The sequence below is a fragment of the Vanacampus margaritifer genome, chromosome 1, assembly GCF_051991255.1.
Source record: "Vanacampus margaritifer isolate UIUO_Vmar chromosome 1, RoL_Vmar_1.0, whole genome shotgun sequence".
Taxonomy (NCBI): Eukaryota; Metazoa; Chordata; class Actinopteri; order Syngnathiformes; family Syngnathidae; genus Vanacampus; species Vanacampus margaritifer.
Window position 1 is genome coordinate 20,354,817 of NC_135432.1, and position 13,969 is coordinate 20,368,785.

The window sequence follows — 13,969 nt, forward strand, 5'->3', positions numbered from 1 at the left end:
TTAAATGATTGAAATAATAATAGTTTTGATGTGTTATAGACTATTTATTTGTTATATATATTCTTAGAATAATTCGTTTGTCTAATTATCGCTCTTAATATTTATTTTACATGTTTAATTTGCATGCTGACCGGTCAAACTGATGACAGGGGAAACTTTCCAGTGGGGTGCAACTGAGGGTCAGGGGGATCTTGTTTGGTACACCTAAATCAATTTTCACCAGGATAAGCGATCTTTAAAAATAAATAAAAAGAAAGCAAATTAAGTTTTTCAGGTATGTTGAGGCCCCTCAAAAGACCATTCATTCATCAGAATGCAAACAAACAGCAACCTGGTGCTAATAATACAAAGCAATAATAAAAATATGACAAGCACAAGTGTTTCCGCAACATTATTTATGAGTTGAACACCATCAAAATAAAACTACAACTTCAAATAGTTGTTTCTTGTAGAAGAATAGAAAACATTTTGCTTGCTTTGTGTGCAGGACGACGCGACCAATCAGTGAGCAAATTCTCCTCCTCCACATGGACATAAGTATTGGGACACTTGCAGGAAGTGAAAGATGAGTTACGTTGTATACAAATATTTGTGTGTCTGGAATCCTTTTGCACTTGAGTCACACTGTGCATTGATTGAATAGTGTGATTTGATGGTTGGTGAAGAAAGGCTGCATAAGCAGTGATAATAAATTGCCAATCTAGGGGTGCTCACAAGAAATATCTTTCATCGTTTTGGTCGCTTGCTTGTTTTTCCCACTCTGGGCCTGGGCTCTGCTTCTGCCAGTAGAAACAAGCAGCTGGCAACGTGAACATTCGCCACCGACTGAGGCGACCAAATATCCAGCCCATTGTTCGTCGCGCAAACGAGATACGGGCTCAACACTGGCCCAGCGGTAGAAAGCAGGCAGCTGGGTGTCCCAATACTTTTGTCCAAGTGGCGTACATGCAAATATGCACACACGCATGAGTCATGTTTATTAGCTTTTGACCAGATCGGTATTGTTTTTTCATCATTTAAACAGCAACATTCCATCTGTTGAGGAACAGATTTCTTGTCGTGATTCTAGCCAAACAAGAACCGCCTTCGTTTCAACAAATTAAATAGAACAAGAATATGCAAAGTCATAACACAACACTAGTAAAACAATCATGCTAAAGTGTGTGCGTTGATGTCGTGTACGCGGTGAAGTGAGTTAGCTGCTGAATGAGGAATACGTCTGTCTCTGCGTAGTGCACTTTTGGGGTGGGGGTAGGGGGGTGGTTGGAGGGGCGCAAACAAGAGCTTGAGTGCGTGACTTGTCCAATGTGCTAGCCGTTAGCTGGAGTGCCAGTGTCGCACAGACAGCCGCCTCACGACGGAAAGGTCATGTAGCAGGCGCCTGATCCGCTGTTTGAGCTGCGGCAGGCGGGACAACGGCTCGGGAGGCTCCAGCTCGCCGGAATGGTCCAACCATGACTCCAAAACTGAGAGAGAAAAGAAAAAGTGCTTTATTTACTTCCTGCTGTTTTTTGTTTTTTTTTAACATATGGGACACATATAGACACTATATATATGTCAAGTGTACCTTGAGATACTGTATGAGTTGAAATTGTTCTGTGACCATGCTCGTAACAAAAACATTTTTTTTTTTTTTAAATCAGCATTTGTATCTCAAGGCGCCACTGTGTACACACACACACACACACACACACACACACACACACACACACACATATAAAAGGAAAAATAAGTGCACATCTCACCGTCCAGGTCCTTCTCGATGACGTCCATCCTGGTGCTGATCTGCTGGTGTAGACGCTCCACGTGCTCCAGCAGGTTCAGCTGGCACTCCGCCGCCGACGTCGGCGAGGAGACCGAGGTCGCCGGGTGAGCACGTGCGTGCCCTTCGTCTCCGTTTGTGCACGTGCGCCTTGAGCTTTTGGCACAGCCTTGCCAATCGTTTTCGTCACATTCCAAGTCTTCCCGCTTTATATCCTGGAAAGACACACGCAGTTAATCGTTTCCCATTTTAATCACTTGCCCTCCACTAGGCTCCTTTTTTTTGTGAAAGTGAAAATGATTTTGTTTGTGATGTCTATTTATTAGAAGGAAGTAAAATCACTTAAAAAAAATGCACTCAAAGGGTCGTAAAAGTGGCTAAACTGTCAATGTTGACAATTTCCCAATTGTGGGACTAAAAACGGTTATAGCTTTGAAATTTGGAGCTGCTAAAATAAATAAATAAATAAAAGTAAATAAATAAAATTGAAAGCAAAATTTTCCTGACGAATAATCTCTAATTATTAAAAGCTCTGTTTCTCGCTGTATCGCACAAGTAAAAATAGGTCATCGCTGGCGTTGTCACGTTGCCGTGGCAACAGCAGCCGGGTGATGAGCGAGGCTTGTGCGTCATACCGCTTTTCCTTCATGTTTTGCTCACCTGTGCTTGACCCGATTCCAGTTCAGACATAACGACGAAAATCCCTCCACAATAACGCAAAAGATTCCTCAGCAGTTATCACAAAGCTTGATTTCAGCTTTTGCAAAATATTGGGTTCAGGAGACAATTTTAAGTTAACAATTGTGTTTTTATCCCTCATTGATGATGCGATCATATTTTAAGATAATAAAATCATCACTTTAAAAAAGGGAAAAAGAGACTTTCGGTTCTGGCTTGTAGGAAAAGAGTCACAGGGAGCTAGTGGTCTGTCTTGCAGTCCTGAGGTTTGGGGATTGAAACTCGGCTCCGGCTTCCCATGTGGAGTTTGCATATTCTCCCTGCACTTGTCTGTGTGTGTTTTGAATTCCCGCCCCCGGCCTGAATTGTCCATAGGTGCGAAAGTGAGTGTGAATGGCTGTTTGTGTATATTGCTGGCATCAGGCCAAAACCTTGCGAACTTAATTGGTTCCGTGACCTCGTTTTTAAGTTGAAACCTAAATTGAAATAAATGAAAATATACTAGGGATGTATGATAATGCTATTTTCAACCGATAAACCAATAATTAGTAAGTGCCGATGTTGATAACCGATAAGTAAGCCCATAATTGTGCGAAATTAACTTGAATACAAATGTACTTTTGAGTATTTGTTTAAGTCTAACATGTACAAATATATTAAAACATTGCGTAAAGCACTATGAAGCTGAATTTTATTGATATCTCTGCTTGAAAGACAACCAGTAACTCATTTGGAGTTTGCCAAAACAAAACAGTCATATTCATTTATGCAACAAAAAACTGCGAGGGTAAGATTTTGGGGAGACACAGTAAAGAAAGCCCACACTGGCGACTGCCATGTCACATGAGTTTGCGCACATTATGATGTCACAAATATGCGACACTAGCAGAGGAGAGGGGAGGGGAGGGGTTGAGGAGTTGGGCACAACTCTAAGTCTATTATTAGCGGCGGATTTTTCCATTATCTGGTTGATCTGTATGACGTCAAATTGGTCGATAATTGCCAATAATTATCTGGCACCGATATTATCGTGAATCCCTAAAATATACTTCATCACCATGAAGAAATCACACACTAAACAAACAAGTGCTTATTGTGCCTGAGGGGAGGACAACAGCTCCTCTAACAGAAAATAATCTCCTTGCAAAATAACATAACAATCGTATTCACATTTTCCTTTTGTCCGTTTACTTTCTTCTTCTTCTTTTTTAACACAAAAAAACGATCACGGGAAATTAGTCTTTTTTTGACACGTTAATGACATTAAAGCAGCCTGTTGTTTTTGGGCATTAACAGTAGGGGTGTGCCAAAAAATCAATTCTCATAAGAATTGTGATTCTCATTCAGTACGATTCAGAATAGATTTTAAATGTCCTAAAATCGATTTTATTTAAATTATTTTATACTGTCTTGCCTTTGTCTGTGTGTGCCTTTATTTGGAGCGCTGTTCATGTTGTACCCGATTTGGCCACTTAGGGGCAGTGTGGTTCCACGAGGTCTGATACACTGTTAAGTTGTACCCACATTGGAGAGTAGAAGGAACAAGTCATGATCAAGTTATTCCAATAAAAGTTTTTTGTAGTGTGAAACCGTTCTTTTGAGTGATAAAAGTACCGCCCTAATTAGCATTAGCGAGTCAGACTGGAGTAGATCATTACAATTCCTTGCACATCTATAGATTGAAGCAAAAATCATTGTCAATCAAATCATTTTGAATCAAAAATCATTCTTAATCGAAAATCGATTCTGAATGGAATCGCAGGCCCAAAAAAATCTGAATCGAATCGAATCGTGAGACATTCAAAGATTCACACCCCTAGTTAACAGCCTTTAAGAGTAAAAAAATGAGTACAACTATGGTAATAAGTTACGCACAGAGCCAATGATGGTTAAATAGCGTATTCCCAACCATGCTGTTCAGATAACGAAACATGTAACTCGAGGCATATTTTCTAACAGAATTTGGTTCATAACTTGAAAAGTTCATAAAAAGGGTCGTTCGTAACTCGAGGTTTCAGTGTACCTACAAAATCATCACTTTTCAGGAGACCCCAAAAATGGCACGTTTGTTGACCCATGTTTTTGTTCGTCAAAGAGAGAACGCTTTAGATTGATCAATTATTTGTAAAAATGACACCCACACGTGTGAGCTGACCAAAAGTATCTTTTATTTTTGAAATGTGTCCTGTGACTGACTGGCGACCACAAACATTTAATTGTGATAAATATGAAGAAGAAGAAAACACCCAGGAAATGGCAAATAATTGTTCACGGCACTGTATGTCTGTTTACGTTTGTGTTTTGCTTTGAAAGCGTTCCATCTTCTTACCTTCTCCACCTCTTCGAGCGCCTCTTGTTTTGCAGCGGCTGTCGGTTTGTCCTTCGACTTTTCCCACAAGGAGCCAGGCTTCTGGTAGCAGTGCTCGCTGCTGACATAACAGACGGGGGGCTCTCCCCTCGGCTTGTGCCCCTCCTCCGGCGTCCACGGCAATCGCCACAGCTGCAAGTCGGGGTGCGACGGCGTGCTGCGTGACCAGACGCCAGATGTGGGAGTTAGCCACATACGTGCAAATCATGAGTAAATCTCACATTTTAAGTTTGTGGCAAAAATCAAGAAAGTCAAGTTGTGTCCCTACTAAAATGTCAAGCAATGTGAGTCAAGTCATGACTTGGGTGAAGCCATGCAATTGAACTCACTCACTAGTCAAGTCATGTGATTTGAGTCCCTCACCTGGCACGAGTGCGGACGCGTACTCACCGCAAGAGGCTGATCTTCAGCTGCAGGCCGCTGAGGACCTGATTGAGGTTGTGCGTGTGCGCCAGGAGGCCGCTGGTTTGCGTGATCTTGGAGGCGTTGCTCTCAGAGTAGTTGTCCCTCACGAAAGACAGGCCGAACATGGGCCCGGACGTTAGCAAGTCGGGCTCGGACAGGTAGCACTGAGCCCGCCTCCAACCTGAGCGGACCGTTTGTTCAATGAGCAAATGTGGGCGACACTGACAGAAGTTAACCTTTTTCTTTCGATGCGAACTATTAACTCGTTCAAACCCAAAAACATATAAATACGTTTTTTAATACTTTGTCCTCCACCCCCAAAAATGTATTTAATGTTTTTTTTATGCTAGAACATACAGAAGGCTTTGATGGAGCTTCTGACCTTAAGAGGGTGCTGAAAGCAGGGGTAGTTATTACAAAAAACGGCCAGCAGCAAGTGGAAAAAGAGCATAAGAGATTAGCAAGAGCCATGTTGCAACAACCGTATTTTCAACAGCTTTGCGAATAATGATGAAACTTTATATTCTAATGCGGTTTGCTGCAAAACGGAAACAGATACAAATATACTTTTTTTCTGATGAAAGAAGAGACTCTAATGTTTGTTTTGGTCGGTTCCATGTTTTTATAGCAATAGAACACAATATTCTTGCAAAATCAGTCAAATTCCAGTAAAATAGCCGGGTGCGAAGGGGGTTGCTTCAATGAGTTAAAAGGTACTCTTGATTAGGGATGCACCGAAATGACATTTTTTGGCCGAAACCGAAAAACCAAAATGAGAAATGCTTGGCCGAAAACCAAAACGCCGGAAAAAAATTATGCCAATTTTTTTATTATCATTGCATTTATTATAATTAATTAAAATTATAATATTATTCTAAAATATTTAGGCCTATTTAGCACTGGCATTTTCACAAAGCACACACCACAGACATGTTGGCGAATGGTACATTATACACCAAACGCGAGGTGAGCAACTGAGCATTTTCTGGCGATGCAGTTGCACTTTATAGTCAATATACAGTACTTTGCACCGGCGGGCACGGATGTGTGTGGCGCGGTACGGAGGACGCATTTGTAGGCTAACGATGCGGCGCACTTAAAATCGGCACATTCACATATTCACCAATGTTGAAAAATAAATACATTTCTGTAAAGTCACACACGGCGTCCCGTACAGATCTGTATTCACCCGGAGATAGTGGGAAGTGTATGTAATAGTGCTAACATTAGCTAAAGTATTAGCATGGATATTAGCACCGGAATGCAAGTGAAAAAGTGACAGCGCTCAAGGGGCCCTCATCAAAGAAAAAAGGGAAGACGCTTTTTCAGTGGCCGAATATTCGGTGCATCACTACTCTTGATAATCTCAGTATTCCAAAATCTGATTGATTGATAGATTCATTCATCGAATGATCAAAAACTGTGTCCCAATATCTTTGTTCATATTTGTCTCCCACCTGTACAGTGTCTGCAGTAGTAGCAGATGTAGTTGCGTGGGACGTTGTCCTCGTACAAGCCCATACAGGTGCCGTGCTGCCAACACAAACACGACTCGCACTGCAGACAACAACGTGAAACGGTGTCACTCGGGCTTGGGTGCCTCAAAACCAACTGTGCGCGCAGCTCACCTGAATCATGAAGTCGTTCTCCTCGTCCACCTCGCACACGCATCTCACCACCTCACAGTCCTCCGTCCCCGCCGCCGGCGACCAGTGGGGCGCGTCCTCGCCGCTTTCGGCCGTCAGCGTCGACCAGTCGCTGCCGTCATCCACTGATAAAAGCACAGGACGAGGGAGACGTGAATTGCCGCCGGGCGGTTCTGATTGTGATGTGCGTTATCATACGTGTGTGTGTGCTGGGGTGCTCTTCGCCGAGTTTGAACGGGATGGGAGACAAGGCCAAGCCGTCGTCGTCGCTGCTGCAAATCTCTTGAGGAGGCAAAAATAATAATAATTATGCAGCATAGTCAACATTCTATTCTTCTTTTCATAAGCTAAAGCAGTCCTTCTTAAATTGTGTGGTGGGTGCAGTTTTTAAAGCAGAGTTTCCATATTGTTAGCCGTGTTAAAGCATTTTGACTGATGTGGTCCTCTTTTCTCACATGTAAGAGTATAGAGTATGGGCTTCTTTTAAATCTCATTTCAAAAATCCATTAAATAAAATCATTATCACAATGAAGCGTGATTTCGTGGGGATATACCGTATACTGTATTTCAGTGAAAACTAACCCACTTGGATTTTTTTGGATCATACTATAACTAAAACTGTTCTGAAAAACGCACCTATCCAATTCTTTTCACATGCTGTTGTGCTCTCTCAGTCATCTCCAAAGAGCGTGTGACTTTCCGGTTAATAAAATAATTTTTGGTCGCTGTTTTTTCCATATCGTGCTCTTGTCCTCGGGCGCTATGTGGCTTTTACCTGATTGACTCATCTTTTTCTTCTTCTTCTTTTTCTTCTTCTTCTTCTTCAGTTTAACCCTCAGAAAGTTTTTCCTCTGTTTCCTGTCGTGATGACTCTTGTCCCTCTTCATCTCTGCTGGCAGACAAACCACAGCAAAAAGGCTGGATTCACACATCGTGCTTTAAAAGTGACACAACTACTTTTTTGTTGTCAAGGGGCATCATTTGGAAATGTGAGTTTTCCTAGCCAAATGCAGATTGAAAAACAGATATGTAAAGATGTCTGCCTTTGGTGGTACAGCATACAGCCTGCCAATCCCATCTTGATGTCATCAAAATGAAGAGATTTGTGATATGCACACCTACAATACATCCAAACTACATTAAAAACGTGGAGCAATGAACATGATGCAAAAATGTCACAATAAGGGAATATTGCGTTTCCACTGTCAAACGTGGCTAAGGGAACCAAAAACTGTACTGTTACTGTACCGTTTTGGGCTACAATTGTATTGGGGTATAGCAAAAAGGGCCCGACCGATATGCTTTTTTTTTTTTTTTTTTTAGGTCGATGCCGATACCAATTTTGGGCAGTAAAAAACAAACCGATTACGGATTAGCCTGCCAATTATTTAAAAAAAAAATTATAGTGCATAAAGTTATTTTCGCCTCATTCCTTTCCAATTGGTGTCACTCAAACTTTTAATATTAAGATTTACTCTGCTTTGAATGACAAGTCCATACTATGACCTTATCAACAGATTTAATTAAGTATACAAGGTTATTATATAAATGTATGTATTTATGTATAGTGGATGTTATTCTTTTTGTTGTGTGTTTAGTTTTGCAGTTAACTATAAGTAAGGTGTCATTAAACAGCTTAAAGGACGCTTAGGGACAACAGAATAATATACGCTACACGCCTGTTGCTAATGCTACGCAAGCAAAATGGTGCATTCATGGCCCTTTCACAGCGTCGGAAACTTCAGTTTTCTTCGATTATTAAACATTTTAAGGGGAAAACAGTCGGTCATTTGGCCCAATTGGCCGATTGTTTTGGCTGATGTTTGAAGGGCAATAACCGGCCAATTAATCGGTCGGGCCCTAGTACCAAAAGGACAGTGACAGACATACTTCAGAAGTCATATAACAGCAGTCAAGTGGCATCAGCTGACCTTTTACCATGGCCCTGTGCTCTCTGCTGTCATGTTGACAGGCGATGCTTGCCGTGTCGTACACAAAGTGGCTGCTCTCAGAAGTCGAGCGCTTCCTCCTACAACAAAGCCCCGTAACATAACGTCAAGTCAGGAAGTGTTCTGCTGGTGACTGTCAGCTGTCAGTGGCTGTGTTCGGAATGACGAACTAGCCACTATAGTGGCCTCTATGGTGAGTTGGCTACAAAAATAAATAAATAAATAAAAAATAAATATATATTTATATTCAATATGCAACACTCATGAAAAATGGCGGGGGGAAATGGGAATTTTTTTTATCAATCAATCAAGTTAACACTGTATAGTAATTAGAGAATAAAGAATAAGTGAATGATTCCAAACACAGCCAGTGTGCTGTGATTGTAATGACAATGACGACTGACTTTGGCATGTCTGCCACCGCTGGACTTCCTTGCTCCTCTGGTGGCTGCTGTTGATGCTGCTCCGCGTGGTAGTACTTGATGTGGTAGTGCAGCAGACTGGCCTTCCGGAAAGACTTGGTGCAGCCCTCCGACGGGCACTTGAAGGGATTGTGGTCCAGCTCGATGGAGAGGATGGGGGGAGGCTGGTTCTTGATCACCCTGTACACTGACGCACAAGCGCTCAGATTAGTCCCTGACGTAAACCATGTTTCAAAACATCAACAGCCAAAAGTGGCCAGCAGTAACAACCTACATTTAACGCAACTTTTTGGATGAATTGTACTTGTCAGAGTAGTTTTAAGGCAACACACTTTTTACTTTAACTTGATTATATTTGTTAATAAGAACTCTAATTTATTCCACTCGCTACTCTTATTTTTCTCAAGCTGTTATTGTTTGCACAATCTATTTGTTTTCAGTTGTTAGAGCGATTTCAGTCACATGACTTTTCCACTATTTCTACGTAACCAATGGCAACTTTTGACTCCAAATCACCAATCAAACGGAGCCAGGCAGTCACATGACCGCAAAGACGACTATTCTTGTGGATGAATTTTCCTTAATGATTGACATTTTATGACACAGATTTAATTTATTAATGTTTTAGTGAAAGTGTTATTCTGCAAATAAAGGGGTAATTTTGATGACCGCTTATAATTTTATTTAAAATGTTTATTTTTCCAATTATAACAATGTACACCTTACGTAGCATGTTATGGAATAAATTTAAACTAACATAATTTAGAACAAAGTTGAGTTTAGCATGTTGGCTTGGCCCCGCTGCCACATACTGGATGTGCAATTACATTTTATTCTCGTACGGCAAAAAAAAAAAGAAAAAATTCCTGAGGTCACACGTGCCCCACCCACTGCATCATACTGCCCCACTATTTGAGAAAGATTGCACTATAGGATAACTAAATAATGTGTGAGTTAGAGCAATCAATTAATTTGTTAACTGTTATTTGATACAAATCTCTTTTTACGTCCTTTGTACAATGAGCAAAATCCATGTTGCTTAGAAGACTTGGGCGTTAGCATAGCTTAACTGGCATAGCTCACTCCATGTTGTCCTCCTTCAGACAGCAAATTAGTTGAGAATCAGAGCCGTATATAGAGAGACTTTGGCCAACTCGGTGTCAGCAGGGTAACAAGATGGCGTCCAAATGTCATGTGTCCAGCAGTTGACCAATCACAGCACTTTGACAGCAGGGTAACAAGATGGTGTCCATATGTCATGTGACCAGCAGTTGACCAATCAAAGTCAACTGTTGGTCACATGACATATGGACGCCATTTTGTTACCCTGCTGACACAGAGTTGGCCAAACTTTCTCTATCTACGGCTCTGTCGAGAATGAAACAACAGCACCTCTGCTGGCCGCAACCAAGCAGTGCACTCCCTTTGGCCTCAATCACTTCAGTACATAATTAACAATCAATTTTATACAATTTGGAAGCAAAATATTTGGTGACTTACGTGGTTCTCTGCTGAATTTGTGAGTGGTGGGCAGGTGGGCCTGGCGCTCCAACAGCACATCTGCTTCAAAGCAACACACACAAATCATGAAAACCGCAGGTGCAGTAAAACCAGTCTTTTCATCAATGGATGTGTGTGTACTGTAGGACTGTGTGTGTAATCATATGTATTCAAAATAATTTTTTTTTAGCTGCTCTTGTTGTTCAAGGTTCATCCCTGCTAATATGCACTGCTTAGAGAGTAACTAGGTTATTGTTTATTACCTTAACACCTTTAACATTTCTTATATTACAGTAGTCTTTATTTTACATGACTTTATTTCACATTTTTCACATAATATTTTCTACATAAATCATCACTCCTTGATTTTTAATTTGTGTTACCAGTTGTAACTTGACTAAGAGTGTTGGTTACGTATGAGTGTTTACCTTTGTTGACGTGGGCGGGATTTGGGAGAGCAGGCTGGCTGACCTCGCTTGTGCCTTGCTGCTCGCGAGTCTCACTGTTTCCATCGAGACTGAGCGGAAGACTGTCGGCTGCCGGTGGAGGCAACGATGATGATGAAGACGACGAAGACGGCTGCGGCCCCTCCTCGCCTTCGGCCTCCTCCTCCTCTTTCTCCTCTTCCTCCTCCTCCTCTTCATCTTCTTTTCCTTCTTCCTCACAATCCTCCTCGCTCTCTCCTTCTTCTAATCCCTCGCTTCCCACGGCTGTCTTCTCACATTTGGACTTCTGCAAACGCATGCGGGTCAAAAGACATTGTGATTGGTTGAATCGGGTCCAGTAAGTTTGTAGTATTCCTTACTTTCTGCAAGGCTTTGACCTTAGGGGGCTTCACGGTCCGAACCACACCATCATAGAAGCGTACTGTGTAGGACTCTAAAACACATTAGCAAATGTTTATTAGATCTGAACACTAGCTTGTTTGAGATGTGTGAATTATTTTTGTTTTTTTAATGCCTATGTAACTAATGTAATATAACAGTCATTCAGGTTAAATATTTGTTTTCACTGTCACTATAAACATCTCATATCTACATCTGTATTCTACACCTGCTTTGATTGACCTTTAAATAAAATTCAGTTCCTTCTATTCTCATAGCAACAGAACCTCCTCAGCGGAGCTAAGTGTGTGAATGCAGGCTCACCGTCGTCGTTGACACGCAGAATTTTGGCCGGGTAGAAACGACAGTCGGTCCAACAGGCCAGAACTTTGGTGCCGGAAACAAATGACTGAGAGAAAGAGAGAGAAAGAAAACATTGATGAAGGTATAAGAATCGCTGACAAGATTGTCAATTTACATGTAAACTGATATATATTTAGGGAACATATGAACTAAAGCACATAAATAACTACACACTCATTATTGGATTATGGCGTGTTTTTCAAGAGATAACTTCTTTTTTTTCAATTTGGAACTTGTTCATCTTTACTATTATGCCTGCATGGTTATGCGCGTCTCACCGTCGACACACTTGTGGGATTGAGGCCCCGCCTTCCCCTCAAAGTGACTCGCTCCAGTGGCCGCAGGTATGGCGAATTCCAGTGGAACCATTCGTCGTGGCGGCGGCTCCACCGACGATAGTGGATGAGAACGCGTTCTTTGTCGTAGTCGACTTTGTCGATGGTGGCTGTGTACCTGACAGCACCCCCCCCAAAAAAAAATAATAATAATAAAGTGTGGTACATGTAAACATGCTGAGTGTTGTTAGTTAGCAAGCTGTGCTGTGAGTAGTGCATACCAGTTCTTGTGGCGGTCTCTTGCCTGCAGTTGAGCGCCCACCTCAAACTTGATGCCCCTTCTGTCTGGAGGAGTCTTCATCTGGACACAACAAGATAAATATTTTAATATTTGTGCTCAATTTAGCCCCGCTTGCTCAGTATCATCTCCTGTCAAATTAAAATGCAATTTAAAGCTTTGTACTTTGTGACTATTAAATCCAGCCACTCATTTTGTATCCTGCTTATTTTGATAAGGGCAGAATGGCAGGGTATACCCTGAATTGGTCGCCAGTCACTGTCAGGGCACACACATCGCCAAATAGTGACTGTGAAGCAGCTCTAACTATAATATAATGTACATAATTATGATAACATTAACGATTAAAAAAGAGGAATATTACAAAGGCAAAGTAGTTTTAATCAAGACTTTTAATATCAGCTTGCAAGATCAGATTACATCACCTTGAAATAGAATACTTTACACATTTGATAACGTTTAAACAACACTCTAAAGGCTGCCCGCCCGATTCACGCGTGTAATTTAACGAATTGTGACATTTCCACCAAATGAACTTTCGGATGTCGTTTGACAACTGGACTACGGTTTTGACTTGTCTGTTTATACGCTTCCTGTGTGAAAGCATCCCATTGGCTAGAAATAGTCAAGGGTCCGCGTTCCTGACTTTTCATTGGTCGTCAGTGTTGTCAGTGAAGCGCAAAGGCCCGCCCTTTGCCTGCCTCTGCCTCCTTACTGCTATGAGGATTATCTCGATTAAGGTCATAAACTCAATTCAAAACTCTCACAAATGACGCAGCGGCCTTCTACACACAAAGGATAGAGCACATAGCCGAGCACTTTGAGTTGTTCATCTAATTTTGGACTGTAAAATCGATGAGTTGGCGTTTTGTGCTGCTGTGCTCGTCCATTGATTATAACTAGACGAGCTAACGGCTAGTCCCACAGACCGAGGAGTACGAGCACAGCGTAAAGTGTCATTTTAATGACAAGTTTCGTGACGAGTGACGCGTTACGCACCTTTAGCAACTACCCGCGCCCCTTAATATGGCTCATCAACACTTGCGGTTCCTTCGAAGTTGAAAGGATGAAGCGAAAAGCTTGTTTACCTCTCGCGTTTTGCAGCGCAGTCAGTGAATGCGCTCATAAGTGACGTCACACCGAGCTGGCACATTGGCGCATGCGCGATCTGGTTCAGCGATGGACTATAACCGCTAGGTGGTGCCATTTATGCTGCATTCCAGGAACGTGGGAAATCGCCTCGCAGGCGAATGTAAACAACAAAGACGGCAAAATGCGATGTTTTATTTTACGATACGATACGATACGATATACTTGTATTTTCCCCGTGGGGAACTTTTTCCTGGACTCCGTCCAGCTGCAGTTTACAGTAAAGAGAAAACAACAGAATAGAAGAGATAAAATTAAAATTAAATAAATAAGAAGTGCAGCAATAAGTAGAAGACTTCCCAGAAGTCTTCACAGAAGTATACATTTGTA

General features: G+C 41.7%; 1 protein-coding gene across 5 annotated transcripts; it reads right to left on the reverse strand.

Annotated features, from left to right (window-relative positions):
• Positions 1–380: 380 nt before the first annotated feature.
• On the reverse strand, positions 381–13,652 carry LOC144037082 (PHD finger protein 20-like). 5 transcript variants are annotated; one of them, XM_077548226.1, is made up of 17 exons: positions 13,579–13,652; positions 12,474–12,553; positions 12,196–12,370; positions 11,879–11,963; positions 11,536–11,609; positions 11,159–11,462; positions 10,731–10,793; positions 9,213–9,417; positions 8,791–8,888; positions 7,635–7,751; positions 7,058–7,141; positions 6,842–6,984; positions 6,671–6,770; positions 5,199–5,394; positions 4,770–4,965; positions 1,746–1,977; positions 381–1,466 (listed from the first exon to the last, which is right to left on the reverse strand). In XM_077548226.1, the coding sequence occupies exons 2-17, from the start codon at positions 12,551–12,553 to the stop codon at positions 1,318–1,320; spliced, it is 2,301 nt and encodes a 766-aa protein (XP_077404352.1). In that variant the 5' UTR covers positions 13,579–13,652; the 3' UTR covers positions 381–1,317. The 5 variants fall into 5 exon arrangements, with proteins under 5 accessions (XP_077404352.1, XP_077404376.1, XP_077404360.1 ...); XM_077548250.1 differs by having other exon boundaries at positions 7,635–7,748; positions 10,731–10,790; positions 13,490–13,635; XM_077548234.1 differs by having other exon boundaries at positions 10,731–10,790; positions 13,490–13,635.
• Positions 13,653–13,969: the final 317 nt, after the last annotated feature.